This window comes from Anabrus simplex, chromosome 9, assembly GCF_040414725.1.
Source record: "Anabrus simplex isolate iqAnaSimp1 chromosome 9, ASM4041472v1, whole genome shotgun sequence".
Taxonomy (NCBI): Eukaryota; Metazoa; Arthropoda; class Insecta; order Orthoptera; family Tettigoniidae; genus Anabrus; species Anabrus simplex.
This window is the reverse complement of record NC_090273.1, coordinates 72,311,224-72,328,330: the sequence shown is the minus strand read 5'-3', so window position 1 is coordinate 72,328,330 and position 17,107 is coordinate 72,311,224. Positions and strand designations below refer to the sequence as shown.

Below are 17,107 nucleotides of genomic sequence, written 5' to 3'. Positions count from 1 at the left end.
CACGCGGTTACGTTAAGGCTTGGTTTCTCAGAACTGACGGATGCGAGGTGCGAGGTGCGAGGCCGGCGTTGCGTGCTTTCGTCGCAATGACGCTGCGAGGCTCGTGGTTTCCCACGCTGCGAAGCGGATCAGTTGCCGAGCACATGTCTTGTTCAATGGATCTCGCAGCCTGTGCGCTACTGTTGGAAGAGGAAGCGGATAATGAGGAGGAAATTATCTTGCGTTGTTTTGGCGGAGAAGGCAGCGATGTCTTTAAAAATAGGAAAACAGAGGGGGCCTACAATATTCTTGTAAAACGCCATTTGATTGACAGTGAAAGTAAATTCAGAAGTTATTTTCGGGTCTCAAGGGACCTTTTTCAAAGGATTTTAAATGTTATCAAAGAAGATATTACGAAGAAACCGAGTAACAACAGGTATCTAAAAACCATCTCACCTGAGGAGAAACTCTGTGTCACACTAAGGTGAGTGTAATCATTTAGTAAATCTTAAGGTAATTATTCCTAAAATAAAATTAATTTGTCGTCTTGAAAAGTACGTGTATATTTTAATTTCCACGGATTTTCGATGCCAAGTATTTCCTGAGGTAGGGCCTACAAGTATGAACATGTTTATACAATAGCCTACAAGGTAATTTCTGGAAAATGAATTACAGATTATTATAATTAGTGAATTTACCTTAAATTATCAAAAAACTCTGCAAGAAATATTGAGTTAGCCATTGTTTATAGTATGGATTGCAGTCAGGGTAAAGCGATGTACTGGGACAGTTCAGTCGACACTTCATCTTGAACTGACGATGTACCAGGTGACAATTCGGTGATAACAGAGTTAGAATCCTCGAAACTATTTGGTGTTGAAAACGTCGTGGATGAAGTGGTCCGTTGTTAGTACAGATGCCGCATCTCCATTTCTGTTACAATTTGGCAAACTTTCATTCGCGTTTCGGCTATAAGCTCCGGAGAAAATTCCATCACCGTCTTTGCCATACTTTTGAAAAAATCTATCACAGGATGATCTTCCTTGTGTCCTTCTGATTTAATAGCTAATATTTGCTTCATAATAGCCATTCTACTTTCACGACCCTTTTTTATCTCATCAAGTGCTCGATCCTTTAAAAAGATGGCCTTCCTTTTTTTGTAAGATGGATTTCCATGGCTGTCCGCTTCCCCACTACGAGTTCTTTCCTCATCAAAATTTAATTCTTCCTTTTCTTCATTGTCCTCAGTACCGGTACCTAGTTCTTCCTTCCGCTTTTCACTCTCTTCAGCGTCGCTATCGTGGCTCTCATGCTCATTCGCAGTCTTCTCTGGTAATGACGATACAGTTCTGCAACAACAAGAAGGAAACTTTACTAAATACTTCAACGGAAGAATTTCCTTTTAGAGACTTCCAAGGTTTATCCATTGAGATTTGGAGAAAGTATAAGATGATGAATATACAATTAAATTATGAACATAGTGTGGCATATCTGTAGATACCTACGGCATCCCCCCCCCCCCCTGTATTAAAATAACCACCACCACCACCATCACCACCACAAGACACCTACTTTCTTTCCTGTAGAGCAACATCGAGGAAAGCAAATTTGGCTGTGTTGTACTTTGATTTCGATGGTGCTGCAGAACCAGTTTTGTATTTCCCCTTTATCTTGATTTTTCTGTAGGTATCTCTGATCGATCGCCACCTCGTTTTGCACTCATTTTCTGGGGAGGAAACAAACATCAATTTAAATAAGCAACTACTACAAACAACTTTTAAGATTTACATTTGAAATATATTATACTGTTTTTATGTACTAGTTTTGTGGGCTAAACTTCTTCTACCACTAACATTCACCACCACTAAATAAGCAGCTGATAGCTCTTCCTTTTTCACAGGTACCTGTCCACGGGAGAATCTTTCAGATCACTAGCCTTCCAGTTCAGAATCACGCATAGCTGGATAAGTTGCATTGTTAGGAAGACACTGAGAGCAATTTCCAGCAGGCTGAAGAGTGAGGCCATACCTGTGCTCACAGAGGAGGTGTTGAAAGTAGTTTCAAATGGTTTTTATAACAAGTGGAATTACCCAAACTGCTGTGGTGCGATCGATGGCAAACACATACGGGAAAAATGTCCCAACAAGACTGGGTCACTGTGTTTCAACTATAAAGGATACTTTTCTCAAGTCCTACTTGCTTTGGTAGACCACAACTACAAATACTTGTTTGTTGATGTTGGTTCATACGGAAAAGAAGGCGATGCTGGAATATTTAAAAAATCTCAGCTGTACAGAATGATAACCGAAGGAACATTCCCTTTTCCTCGACCGAGTGCATTACCTGGAACTGAGAAAAGTCTCCAACATTCCAACGTTTTGCCACACGTCATTGTTGGTGATGAGGCATTCGGTTTGACTACTACAATGATGAGACCTTATCCACAAAAGCAATCGCGGCATGATGAGGAAAAGCGTATATTCAACTTCAGGCACAGCCGGGCTAGGAGAACAACTGAAAACACCTTTGGGATTATGTGTCAGTACTGGAGGGTTTTCTTCACCCCCATAGCTGTATCAATGGAAACTGTTGATGATCTTGTGATGTCAGCCTGTATCCTCCACAACCTTCTCCGGAATGAGCGAATTCCTTGTCCGAATGAACACTTTATTGGCAATTTAGAATTACCAGAAGACAACATGATTCCTCTGGCAGCTGACAACGGAGGAAATTCTACACATGACGCTTTCATGATAAGAGACAGCCTCAAGCAATACTTTTGCAGCAGGGAGGGAGAATTGGCATGGCAAAGAGAATATGCTAACAGGGTGGAGTGAAAGTTTTTTTCTAACGGATAAACGTGTGTTTGTTTACCTATAGTTTACTTTTCCTGTGACCCAATTAGCATAATAACGGAATGAACATCGTTATTAAAATAAAACACGTGATTTTATGAAGTGAACAATACTGAACTCAAATTTTGTAAAATGAAATATATTGACATATTTGATATTAAAGGAATGGATTCATTGGTTGGTAGGCTATATCATTTCTAAATCTGTTAATTATTTAATCCTTATATTTAATAATTATATTTGTTGTAATTAATAATAATAATAATAATAATAATAATAATAATAATAATAATAATAATAATAGACACTCTACCACTGATCCTCAGAGGCAGCTACCACATCAATGAAAAATCAAAGAATCCCAAGAAAGGAGGTTTCCAAATGACAGTAAATTAACATTATTCGTTTGGTACCTCCGTTTTTGGAATTTCTACTTTTACGAACTCTTTCCTTCTCAAGGCATACATAATATATAAAACTAATAACGTTTCTTACCTGTTCTATCCAACTTCAGTGATATCATTTTCCATAAGTTGTCTTTCACAACGTTGTTTTTGTAGCTCTTGTGTTGTAGGTTATACAACACTGGATGCATTCGAACTTCTTCAATCAGTTCCTCGTCCATTTCGGCCGTAAAGCTCATCGTGTTGCACAAAACAGTGAAAACAAGAACAGAAATAATGTCGCCTCGCACTGCTATCGCCTCGCACAAATGTGGCCGGACGAATCAGTGCGAGGTGACGCTGCGAGGTCTCACTGCGAGGTTGCGCACACTGCGCACCGCGCAGCTTGAGAAACCACTTGCATAAGCTCGTGTAGTCTGGATTTGTGCGAGGCGGGCCTCGCACCTCGCACTTCGCATGCGTCGGTTCTGAGAAACCAAGCCTTTAGTGGTATTGTGCACTGTACGCCTTCTTCGGCGAAACGTGGTATTTTCTCGCTCTACACACTTTTTTTTTTTTTTTTTTTGCTTTACGTCGCACCGACACAAATAGGTCTTATGGCGACGATGATGGGACAGGAACGGGCTAGGGGTGGGAATGAAGCGGCCGTGGCCTTAATTAAGGTACAGCCCCAGCGTTTGCCTGGTGTGAAAATGGGAAGCCACGGAAAACCATTTCAGGGCTGCCGACAGTGGGGTTCGAACCTACTATCTCCCGAATACTGGATACTGGCCGCACTTAAGCGACTGCAGCTATCGAGCTCGGGACACACGGCTTAACTAGGTTCAATAGTTCATAGAATTTTTCTTGGGACATACGAAAGTAGTGGGAAAATTTACTTCGGTCCTTTAGTAGATCAGGAAATAAATGGTGAAACTCTCCGTACGTTTCACGTTTCTCATAAATGTTGTGGACCCAGACTTTTCTTTCGCCTTTTTCTTCTTCCTCATTTGCAAGTAGCGCACCCGCAAATAATAAGTCCTTCTCGGAACTGGAACTCATATTTCTGTGTGAGCTGCACCGCGGCGCGGTGAGGTGTGCTGTATGGGCGAAGTCTCGGAAAGTGGCCCGTGGAATGTTCCACAAGCTTGTTCCGCGCCTCTACTGCCACGACTAACGAGAAAAAATCGTGCTTGCTGGACAGCAGCCACGCTCTGAAAGCCTTTGCCATTTTCTTGGAAATAAAAGAGAAAAATGCTTACAGCCGAAGTAATAAAGATAATATTGTAGAACTGAATATCACACCACATAAGTTCGACTTCGCTACATTTGCTTTACGTAATCAATTACAGAGTGAAATAACGTTAAGTTTTTGAAAAGGAGGCGGGGCGGCGCCCAAAAGCCCTTAATGCACCAACCGTCACTGAGAGAGAGGATTTTTCTTATTTCTTTTACACAATCATGAAATCATACACTCACCAATTCATTTATTCATTCATTCAATTCATTCAAATGTGTGTTGTATTTGTAGGATTCCGTTAAAGTATGTGCAACAGTATGTATACTCTCCCAAGTCATGGAAAAATATGACTACATAGTGCCAACATCCGAGACACTGTAAGACGCCGTGTCGGCATGTAGGGTCCCTAGACTATATGATTGGCGACACTGAATCGAACCCAACAGTTAGAAAATAACTGTAAAACACTACCGTCAACATTAATAGGGAAGGCAGAGTTAGGTTGTTCCCTTAGTGACATCGCTTACATGACGAGGACTACAGAAACAATCTAGAGCTCGAATTGTATTTATTTTCATTGTTCAGTGAATACCTACAATAGTAAAGGTAAGGGTTATTCTGCCCGAAGGCAGGTCCGAACCTCCGCAGAGGTGTTCCTGAGCCGGAGTTTACGTGCGGTAGGGTGGCCAGTTCCTTTCCGCTCCTCCATTCCCTTAGCCCCACCCCCACCAACAGCGCGTGGCAACCCATCCAACTCCTGACCACGCCCAATGTTGCTTAATAATAATAATAATAATAATAATAATAATAATAATAATAATAATAATAATGTATGTTTAGTCCTCAGCCCGAAGGCTGGTTGGATCCTCAACAGTTCTGCTATCAGCTGTCATAGATGGCCTAGGCATCACACTGACGAGGCGTTCTAGGGAAATGAGGAGTGAGGTAGTTTCCCGTTGCTTTTCTCACCGAGCCAGAAGTTGCTATTACACATCAGTCTGCCAAGCCCACTGAAATGCATGCACCAACTGACCCTATAAGCAATATTTTCACACTATTCATAGCAGGGACTGGCTGCAGAAGGAATGGCATTACTAGTATCACTCATATCTCAGTCACTTTCATTTTGTCAAAGCCAAGGATAAAGCTGAGACAGATCAATGAAAGTAACAAAATTGCTCTAGCCCACACCAGAAGATATAGTGCACTGTAAACACTAGGTCCCGCCAGCAAAGGCACTAATAATAATAATAATAATAATAATAATAATAATAATAATAATAATAATAATAATAATAATAATAATAATAATAATAATAATACAAGAGCTTAAATATAAATCAAAACAAATACATAGGCACTCCTAACCTGCATAGAAACTTTCAGTAAGGCAATATTATCATTTTATTTGCTCCATGGCTAAATGTTTAGCATGCTGGCCTTTGGTCACAGGGGTCCCGTGTTCGATTCATGACAGGGTGGGGAATTTTTACCATCATTGGTTAATTTCACTGACACGGGATTGGGTGTATGTGTCGTCTTGATTATCATTTCATCCTCATCACGACGCGCAGGTCGCCTTCGGGAGTCAAACCCAAAGACCTGCACCTGGCGAGCCGAACATGTCCTTGGACACTCCCGGCACTAAACGCCATAAACCATTTCATTTCATTTTATTTGTGCATTTAACACTTAGGTAAGACCTCAGTAATATTATGTTGCTAGAAAACTAGGACCGAGCTCGATAGCTGCAGTCGCTTAAGTGCGGCCAGTATCCAGTATTCGGGAGATAGTAGGTTCGAACCCCACTGTCGGCAGCCCTGAAAATGGTTTTCCAATTTTCACACCAGGCAAATGCTGGGGCTGTACCTTAATTAAGGCCACGGCCGCTTCCTTCCCACTCCTAGCCCTTTCCTGTCCCATCGTCGTCGTAAGACCTATCTGTGTCGGTGCGACGTAAAGCAAATTGTAAAAAAAAAAAACTAGGAATATACTGATGCAGTGATATTACATCGCACTGGGATGTTTTTTTTGTGTTATTTGTAGACAAGTAGATGTGAGCCCAAGAGCGAAAAAAAAAAAAAAAAATTAGTTTACACAATTTTTTTTTTCCAAGGAGTACCCGATGACTTGGAAAGTCACTGTTATTTGCACTGGCGGGGGACAATACGCTCTCTTTTGGAGGTGAAGCCTACCAAATAAGAAATGAAACCCCCCCTCATCGCTAAAATTTGTTTTAAAATATGAGGGTGAGAGGGGACTGCCTTGGCTTCCTTCTTAATAAACAATGTTTATAAACAACAGAGAGCGATGTTCCAAAGATTGAAGCTTTCAATTATTTAGGAAAGTGGTTAATTACGAAGAACAATAAAAAAAGGGGGTGTGGAGGCAAAATTAATGAAAATGTAGGCAGCATGCATGAAGACTCTTGAGATATACAATAAGAGAGTATTATCATGGGGAGCTAATATCCGACACTACCACAGTTTTATGTGCATCAGAAACACTGAGCTTGAGAAATAAAATCGGATTAGGAAAGATCGTTGAAGTATTGAGTGCTGAGTGTGGGGAATGTGGAGAAGGTCTTTGGTTCTGGTGGAGCGGGAAGGAACGCGGAGAGAGAAGAGAGAAACAAGATGTTACGTTTAATTAAGGTTATTCACCAGTCTGGTATCCTATCGGAAGTTGGAACACCCCTCGAATGGACCCTTAATCGAACCAAATCGACTATCAGTTGCTTTGGATAGGTTGCGAAATATTACTAGAAAGTATGGTGTTCATTACAAGTTAACAGCAATGGTCACAACCACAAATAAAATTCCACCATGTATTGTCATCTCGTGACACCCTTAAGTTACAGAATAATCCCGGTGCTGAAACATGCATCGCCCTAAACAGATGTTCAGAAGGAACCAACAACAACTTGATCCGAGGGGATCTTACGTTACGTCGTCCTGAAGGAACAAAACTGCGAAATGCAGGAAACACTAATTCATTATGCATTTAGAAGAAATGCCGAACACTGAAGTCAAAGAAATGTGATAAGTCCCTTGTAAAGTTCTTACTGAACCAACTTTTCAGGTCATAAACGGTTATGCCGTTAAGTTTGTTAAATTACGAGTCCACACTATAAATAAAGTAAAGGAAAGGAAATCTTTCCAATTTCTATAACTACGACTGAAAAAAAGCAAAGCAAAGCAAAGTCACCTCCGTACAGGCCATGAAGGCTCTTGGAGGAGTGGAAGGTAAAGGCTTCCACCATTGTTAACCTCGGCACGTGATGGGGTGGAGTGGTTAGCTCTACGCCCGTCCGCCGTTGCCCCCAGGAATTAACCTGGTACTCATTTTTGGTGTAGGCTGAGTGAACCTCAGAGCCATATGCACCTCCGGAAGTGGAAATCTCGTTTCTTAAATTGTACGACTTCTTGACGGGGATTCGAACCCACGTCCTTCCGGGCGAACCGTGCACGCCTTTACCGCCTCGGCCAGGCAGCCCCTCTATAACTACGACTAACATTACAAATCTGTCTACCTACACTTGTCTCATTAAACTAAACTACAAGTAAACGGTAGATCAACGTCACATCTACAATAAAATGAAATAATGACAATTGAAAATAAAATACATTAACAGCTGACGATTCGAAACCGCATTCGTAGCGTAAATCCAACATAAATCAACTAAGTGTCAACACACGGCACTATCATAAGATACCGGACATCCGAACAATAAATTCAAAAGTAAAGTAAGTACATGAACACGTGCGGCTAAGCAGTAATGATCAGTCTCCACTAGCTAGTTTTCGCTTTAACGATAAGCACGACAAAAAATATTTTGAAGCGATTTTGAGATATCTTAAAGAATCATATGATTCTTCTGGTTACGAAATCAGTGACTTTTTTTCGCGAATTAAAGCGACAATGCCAGTTTAAAGCGAAATGCACTTATTTTGCGATAAGCGCAAAAATGCAGCGAAATTCATTGAAAATAACGATCTTGAAATTGTATGCCAATATCTCGTGTATGAAGAGAAACAGATGATAGAATAACGACTTCTCAATTCGACAGAAGTACAGTATTTCTTCGTATTAATTAAAATTGTAAAATCCCTTAGTGGTATGGCATTATACAGTAGAGTGACAGCTCCGGCCATATATAGTGTTACGGCAATTTGTTATTAATCTTGATTAGGCCTATATTATAGTTCTAATCAAGATTACATAAGGCATAATGAATGATTATCAATTTTGTTTCTCTTTATTTATGTAACTATCTTTCACATAAATAATTCCCAAATCTCACGAATTAAACATTTTATGAATAATTTTACTAAATGATTAAAGCGAAATTAAAGCGATAAGGTCAGCCCTGTTTCACGAAATAACGCGAAAAAATTGTTTCCTTTTCGCGAAATCGAACATAAATTAATGCGAAAAAATCATGCCTCTACATATGGGACAACCCTCACATTCATGCCACCACTGATGCAACGCTATTATGGGAGCACTGTAACCGTCCAGGCTTCTCCAGCCCTACTAATTTAATATAATATCATTCTACGCGATATCATTTGATATCAAGTTTATCCGCCATCGGCAATTATTCGTAATAACATATTTATTCTACGTCAAGCATTTGTAAATAAGGTTTTTGCAATCGTATTGTATATATGATAACATCGTTTATTATTTAAATTATTATATTATGTAGGATAGGAATTCATTATGTTGTAAATACGGTCAATATGTTGAGACATAGTTGTTTTCATTTCATCTCATATTTGTGTATACGGAGGGTTATTCTTGAAGCTGGGATTTTGCGTGACTCATGGGTTTAGCGAAGGCAGTAAACAGCGACCCGCGCGCGAGGCTTGCATACCTGCAGAGTACATCATCGCCACGCCTGCTGGACTCGACAAGAAAGAAGAGAAGGGGAGATGATAATGCGATCTACGAATCAGATGTTTCGTTATATAGAGATCTGAGATTAAGCTGTTACTAAGATATTATCAAGTGCGGAGCGAGATACTTACAGATACTCCATCACTACTACTTCTACTGTGAACATCTACTTTGAACGACGTTATTTGATTTTTGAAACAGTGTGTGGTCGCTCCGCGACATAGTTATTTTTGTACAATGTGTTGTCGCTTCGATACAGTACTTAGATGCGGTTATGTTATCGGATCTACGTGAAACGAAACAAGCTTACGGCTTGTGTTATTGTCAGTAAATATTCTGGACGAAGAACTATGTTTAGTTCAAGTCTACGGAATTTGGTACAAGTCTGTACCGTATAAATAGTATAGCTCAGTTGGATTGAGATTTCTACTAATATGGAAAAATTCATATCTCTGAATTTTCTCCTCATACGATCAACGCTGATCAGTTTTTACAAGTATAGGGCCAATGTCTAATTTAAAGACTAGGCAAGTAGGGAGTGCTAGTCCAGATAGCCCGTACCATATCAGAGAAGGAAGGAAGGATGTCCATGGAGCAAATTCTACATCGAGAAGAAGAGAACGAGTAACCACGGAAACCAGATGATTTCAACGGAAGCTGCAATTGGTGAGCTTCAATTAGATAAAGCAAGCAATAGTAAATTCAGTAAAGTAAATTATAAATTCCTCCACGCTTTAAGGAACTTTTCCGATTCATCTCATTTTTTGTATAATAAATTCATTTGTATTTTATATTGCGTTAACTTTCTTTTTTAAGCGATACTTAATGGTTAATTATTTAAAATCCTACCCCTGTGATTTAAGTATAAGTCTCTATGCTAGTAAATATAAATTTTGGTTAAACTGTAACCCTGGCGCCCAAACATCACATAGAGAAATGGGAAACCATGGAATGTTAATTGTTTCTATTTGCGTGGCAATTTGCGGGCAAGCCACAAATAGTTTATTTGATATTCATGTGTCCCAAGATAATAACTTTCATCTCCCCAAGTGTTTTGATGAGGGGTCGAACAGTTACATTTCCTTCTGGCTAGTTAGAATTATACCGAAACATGGCCTGAATAGTACCGCTAACATCCTTCACATCCGTATTCACTACTGCAAACACTAACATCGTTCAAGTCGATTCGCAAAAATGACTAATCTATGACTTGACTATTTACAGACAACACCATAGTGTCTACACATCCTTAAATTAATAATACACGCAGCATCCTAAATCTATCGTTGAGCCAATGTTGGAATGTCTAGACATCATTTACACTGTCAGGCCAGGGGGCTTACGTCAGCCAGAACGGCTAGGATATATTAGACCAAGGTCAGGAACCACTCTTTGTAGTGTGATTGCTGCCTGGGAGACTGATTACCTCGGATCGATTAGGGGAATTTTCGTCGCCTTGACAAAGAATACTGCAATGTATTCGAAACGTCGGCAAACTGTACGTAATGTACAGAAAACAACAACACGGTTCAACCCGAAAAATAAACTAAATAATTCTACACACCGTGGAAGCTTCACCTCTAAGATACAATATCTTCTAATACTACCCTCAAAGCCTACAGTTCAAATATTCCGATGGTAAGCTCGTTCACAGTGACAAGAATAATTGAGTCCCTTTTAAACCCCGAGACTTCAAAGTCCATATTCCCGTTTTAAGTATAATGTACAAGTTCTCCCAGATCCATCTCCTCCCATGAAACAAGAAATCAAACAGATCATTCAGTCACTCACGGACAACAAGGCGCCAGGCGAAGACTCTATAACTGATGAATTTCGGAAATACGCCGGTGACATGCTCTGGATAAACTAACGGAAATCGCCTGCAAAATTTGGGAAACCGGCAAGGTTCATATAGGCAGGACTTCTGTCATGATTCTCCCCGTTTATAAGAAAAGCGATAAGACTGACGTGAACAACTACTACTGTTCTTCCTAAAAACATCAAAATTATTGCAAAAGTTCTCCAGGTTAGGTCAGAGGAACAGCTAGATCGACAACTGGGGTTTCAGGAAAGGGTGCTCATGATGGAATGTCCCGAACTAAGATAGCTGGGTCGTCGGCAATTGCTACACAATCTGTCTCCAAGGCATTTAATAAATTAGGTCATTTTCAACATTCATGTAGAAAACCTTAAGCTACTAGTAAATAATCATACTATGTTTGTGAGTTTCCTTCGTAACTTATAAAATCATGCTCTTGAAAGTGTCTTATTTTTATAGGACGGTGCGTCCTCGCAGAGTGTTTAGAACAGCAAGCGATCTTCAAAGGAGACTTTTCAAAATCTCTGAGACTTCCGAAAAATTAGCTTATCTCCCCGAAGCTGTGAGGTCTGTGTGGACTGAATTTATTGAAAGTCGTGAAAAACGTGCGAGAGAAGTCAGAAAGAAGTCAGTTACTTTTGGTAAGGTAAGATGTTTTTTTCCTTTTAAATCATTTACCTTTTTCTTAATAATTCCGAGAGAGAGGGAGTCGATAAGACATGGAAATCAGAAGCCCCTCTTATCGAATATGAAATAGCCGATTTTCGTGAAAATTGAATTATTAGTCTGTTGTATTACTACCAGCTAACACTCCTTTAATTAAAAGGCATTTCTGCACCTCGTATTAGAAAAAAACATAAATCCAATTATAGTTATTATTATTATTATTATTATTATTATTATTATTATTATTATTATTATTATTATTATTATTTTCATCCCGGTCTAGAAAGCCAAGAATAACGGCCGAGAGGAATCGTCGTGCTGACCACACGACACCTCGTAATCTGCAGGCCTTCGGGCTGAGCAGCGGTCGCTTGGTAGGCCAAGGCCCTTCAAGGGCTGTAGTGCCATGGGGTTTGGTTTTTTTTATTATTTTCATCATCAATCCGTAGACTGCTTTGATGCAGTTCTCCACGTCACCCTCTCCTGTGCTAATCTTTTAATTTCTACGTAACTACGACATCCGTTCTAATCTGCTTGTCATATTCATACCTTGGTCCACCACAACCGTTCTTACCACCTACACTTCCCTCAAAAACCAACTGAGCAAGTCCTGGGTGTCTTGAGATGTGCCGTATCATTCTATCTCTTCTTCTCGTCAAATAGCCAAATCATTCTCCTATCACCAGTTCGATTCAGGATCTCTGCATTCGTGATTCGATCTATCAATCTCACCTTCAGCATTCTTCTGTAACACCAATTTTCAAAAGCTTCTGTTCTCTTTCTTTCTGAACTAGTTATCGTCCATATTGTACTTCTATACAATGCCACGCTCCAGACGAAAGTCTTCAAAAAAGTCTTTCTAATTCTTTTATGAATGTTCGAAGTGAGCATATTTCTTTCCTTAAGAAAGGTCTCGCTTGCTTGTGCTAGTCTGCATTTTATGTCCTCCTTACTTCTGCCATCGTTAGTTATTCTACTACCCAATTAACAATACTAGTAGAGGGGCTGGGCGGGTTCTCAGACACCTCGTCAGCATTTTTGTGCTAACTCAGCACCCGAGGCCATTGACCCCTAGTATTGTAGTAGTGCAATGCCGATTCACGGATTTTGCATAAGAGAGCGAGCCTAACCTCACAGGCGCCATCTTAGAGGGGCCTAACCTCACTTTAACGGCCAGTTGCCCTCCCAACGGCAACAGGCACCATCTTGGAGGACCTAACCTCACTTTAACGGCTAGATGCCCTTCCCGACGCCGTCTAGAGTAGTAGGGAAATGTGACTTCCCGTGACGCCATCTTGAGTAGTAAGGCAATGTGGATTCGCGTAAGAGGGCAAGCCTAACATCATGTAGGGGCCTAACCTCACTTTTACGGCCAGATGCCCTTCCCGACGCCCTCTTGAGTAGTACGGCAATGGGGGATTCTCGCGACGCCATCTTGAGTACTAGGACAATAGGGGATTCGCATAAGAGAGCATGCCTAACCTTATGGGTGGAGCCTAACTACACAGGACCTAGTTTTACGGTCAGATGCCCTTCCTGGCGCCATATTGAGTAGTAGGGCAGTGGAGATTCTCGCGAAGCCATCTTGAGTAGTCGGGCAATGTGGATTCGCTTAAAGGAGAAAGCCTAACCTCATGGAGGGGCCTAACCTCACTTTTACGGCTAGATACTCTTCCCGACGCCATCTTGAGTAGTACGGCAATGGGGGATTCTCGCGACGCCATCTTGAGTACTAGGACAATAGGGGATTCGCATAAGAGAGCATGCCTAACCTTATGGGTGGAGCCTAACTACACAGGACCTAGTTTTACGGTCAGATGCCCTCCCTGGCGCCATATTGAGTAGTAGGGCAGCGGGGATTCTCGCGAAGCCATCTTGAGTAGCCGGGCAATGTGGATTCGCTTAAGAGAGCAAGCCTAACCTCATGGATGGGCCTAACCTTACTTTTACGCCTAGATGCCCTTCCCGACGCCATCTTGAGTAGTACGGCAATGGGGGATTCTCGCGACGCCATCTTGAGTACTAGGACAATAGGGGTTTCGCATAAGAGAGCATGCCTAACCTTATGGGTGGAGCCTAACTACACAGGACCTAGTTTTACGGTCAGATGCCCTTCCTGGCGCCATATTGAGTAGTAGGGCAGTGAGGATTCTCGCGAAGCCATCTTGAGTAGTCGGGCAATATGGATTCGCTTAAGAGAGCAAGCCTAACCTCATGGAGGGGCCTAACCCTACTTTTACGGCTAGATACTCTTCCCGACGCCATCTTGAGTAGTAATGCAATGGGATATTCGCATAAGAGAGCATGCCTAACCTCATGGATGGAGCCTAACTACACAGCGTCTAGTTTTACGGCCAGATACCCTTCCCGACGCCATTTCGGAGGGGCCTAACTAAACAGGGCACAGTTTTACGGTCAGATAACCTTCCCGTCGCCATTTTGATCCTCCAACCAGAGGGGGCACATATAGCCTAACCTAGTTTTATGGACAGATGCACTTCTTGAAGCCATCTTGGAGAAGCCTAACTACACATTGCCTAGAGGCTCAGTTTTACGGTTAGACATCCTTCCATCCCGCCATTTCTAAGGGGCCTAACTACACAGTCGCTATCCTGGGCCCAGTTTTACGGTCATGTGCCCCTCCCGTTACTATTTTAGAGGGTCTAACTACAAAGTCGCTCTCTGTGATTTTAAAAGAGGCCAGCTTACAGTTTTATGCCTCCATCCGACAGACTACTTAGTCGTGCACCTGTGTTATCGAGTGTGGCTTTACGTCCCATCCGACGGACAAGTAACGTTATGTAGCAGTCATATCCTTGCGTACGAGAGCAAGCCTAACCACACAGGCGCCATTTTGAAGGGCCCTATCCTTACAGGCACTATTTTGGCGGGGTCTGGCCCAGTTTCACTCTGCTTAAGGCTTTACGTCTCCATCCGACGGACAAATAACGTGACGTTACAGCGTGAGTGATTTTAAAAGAGGTCGGCTCATGGCTTTATGTCTCCATCCGACAGACTGTCTCCGACGGGACTGAGCACGTGCCGTACTAAGATCAATCTGTTTTAACATGCAGTGATGACGCCGACATGGATATGCATGTTTAGACTTGTTCGTTATCAAGGGGGCGGTAGAATAACACCCACTTACCACTGCCTGTCGTAAGAGGCCACTAAAAGGGGCTTCAGGGGCTCTGAAATTTGGAGCGTGAGTTTGCGACCACGGGGCCCTCAGCTAAGTCCTGGCATTGCTTCCACTTACTTGTGCCAGGCTCCTTACTTTCATCTATCCTATTCGACCTCCCTTGGACAACTCTTGTTCTTTTCAATCCCCGACGGTATTACCGATGGAGGTCTAGGGAGTCTCATTTTCATGCCCTTCGTGGCCTTTGCCTTCTTTGGCCGATACCTTCATTTTTCGAAGTGTCGGACCCCTTCCATTTTTCTCTCTGATTAGTGTTATATAGAGGATGGTTGCCTAGTTGTACTTCCTCTTAAAGCAATAATTACCACCACCACCACCACCACCACCTCTTAGTATGGCACGTGCTCAGTCCCGTCAGAGACAGTCTGTCGGATGGCACCGCAAAGCCTTAGGTAAAAGATCAAGTCGTCATGGTTATGCATGTTTAGACTTAATCGTCATTGTCGGATGGAGACATAAAGCCATGATCTTACCTATTTTAAAATCACTCACGCTGTAACGTCCCATTATTTGTCCGTCGGATGGAGACGTAAAGCCTTAAGCAGAGTAAAACTGGGCCAGACCTCACCGAAATAGTGTCTGTAACGAAAGGCCCCTTCAAAATGGTGTCTTTGTTGTTAAGCTTGCTCTCGTACGCAAGGATATGACTGTGACGTCACGTTACTTGTCCGTCGAATGGAGACGTAAAACCACATTCAGACCACTCGATAACACAGGTGCACAACTAAGTAGGATGGAGGCATAAAGCTGTAAGCTGACCTCTTATAAAATCAAAGATTGCGACTGTGTAGTTAGACCCCACCAAAATAGCAACGGGAGGTACATATGACCGTAAAACTGGGCCCAAGATAGCGACTGTGTAATTAGGCCCCTCCGAAATGGCGGGCGGGAAGGATATCTAACCGTAAAACTGAGCCTATAAGCCCTGTATAGTTAGGATCCTCCAAGATGGCGTCGGGAGGGGCGTCTGTCCGTAAGACTGGGCCCTGTGTAGTTAGACCCATCCAAGATGACGTCAGGAAGTGCATCTGACCATAAAACTAGGTTAGACTATATGTGCCCCCTCTGGTGGGAGGATAAAATGGCGACGGGAAGGTCATCTGACCGTAAAACTGTACCCTGTGTAGTTAGGCCCCATCAATGAAGTTAGGCATGCTCTCTTATGCGAATACCCCATTGCCCTACTATACAAGATGCGTCGGGAAGCGCATCTAGCCGCAAAAGTAAGGTTAGGCCCCTCCATGAGGTTGGGCTGGCTCTCTTAAGCGAATCCACACTGCCCAACTACTCAAGATGGCGTCGCGAGAATCTCCACTGCCTTACTACTGAAGATGGCGTCTGGAAGGGCATCTGACCGTAAATCTAGGTCCTGTGTAGTTAGGCCCCATCTATTAGGTTAAGCATGCTCTCTTAGGCGAATACCCCATTGCCTTACTCATCAAGATGGCGTCGGGAAGGACATCTAGTAAAAGTGAGGTTAGGCCCCTCCATAAGGTTAGGCTTGATCTGTTACCCGAATCCACTTTGCCCTACTACTCAAGGTGGCGTGGTGAGAAGCCACATTGCCCTACTACTCAAGATGGCGTCGGGAAGGGCATCTAGCCGTTAAAGTGAGGTTAGGCCCTTCCAGGATGGTGACTGATGCCGTCGGGAAGGGCAACTGGCCGTAAAAGTAAGGTTAGGCCCCTGCAAGATAGCGTCTGTAAGGTTAGGCTCGCTCTCTTATGCAAAATCCGTGAACCGACATTGCACTACTACTATACTACGGGTCAATGACCTCGGGGATGGAACCTCGGGTGCTGACTCAGCAAAAAAAAAATGCTGACGAGGTGGCTTAGAACGCGCCCAGCCCCTCTACTAAGATTCATCTACTTTATTTAAGACTTCATTTCCTAATCTAATACTTTCTGCAACACTTGAGCTGGTTCGATGCAGTCCATTACTTTTGTTGTGGATTTATCTATTTTCATCTTGTACTCCTTCTCCAAGAGTATATCCATACCACCCAACAATAACAATACCATGGACAAATCTCAGAGGTTTGATTTTCTTTCCCTGAAT

The 17,107-nt window shown here is 42.3% G+C and overlaps 1 protein-coding gene and 1 long non-coding RNA gene across 2 annotated transcripts in view; both read right to left on the bottom strand.

Moving 5' to 3' along the window:
• LOC137502212 (uncharacterized) overlaps window positions 1-17,107 on the bottom strand; it is a 174,114-nt gene that overhangs the window by 105,125 nt on the left and 51,882 nt on the right. The gene's annotated exons all lie outside the window — the stretch shown is intronic.
• On the bottom strand, window positions 887-3,514 carry LOC137502195 (transcription factor Adf-1-like). The gene is made up of 3 exons (XM_068229237.1): window positions 3,330-3,514; window positions 1,552-1,705; window positions 887-1,328 (listed from the first exon to the last, which is right to left on the bottom strand). Exons 1-3 carry the CDS (start codon window positions 3,475-3,477, stop codon window positions 887-889), a joined length of 744 nt encoding a protein of 247 aa, XP_068085338.1. The 5' UTR covers window positions 3,478-3,514.

What these genes read in the sequence shown, in the direction of transcription:
- LOC137502195 (XM_068229237.1), bottom strand. Translation starts at nt 3,477, where the DNA reads ATGAGCTTTACGGCCGAAATGGACGAGGAACTGATTGAAGAAGTTCGA. An exon ending in ACTGAAGTTGGATAGAACAG is followed by an intron (nt 1,706 to 3,329) that starts GTAAGAAACGTT and finishes TTTCCTCCCCAG; the next exon opens with AAAATGAGTGCAAAACGAGG. An exon ending in GTTGCTCTACAGGAAAGAAA is followed by an intron (nt 1,329 to 1,551) that starts GTAGGTGTCTTG and finishes TTGTTGTTGCAG; the next exon opens with AACTGTATCGTCATTACCAG.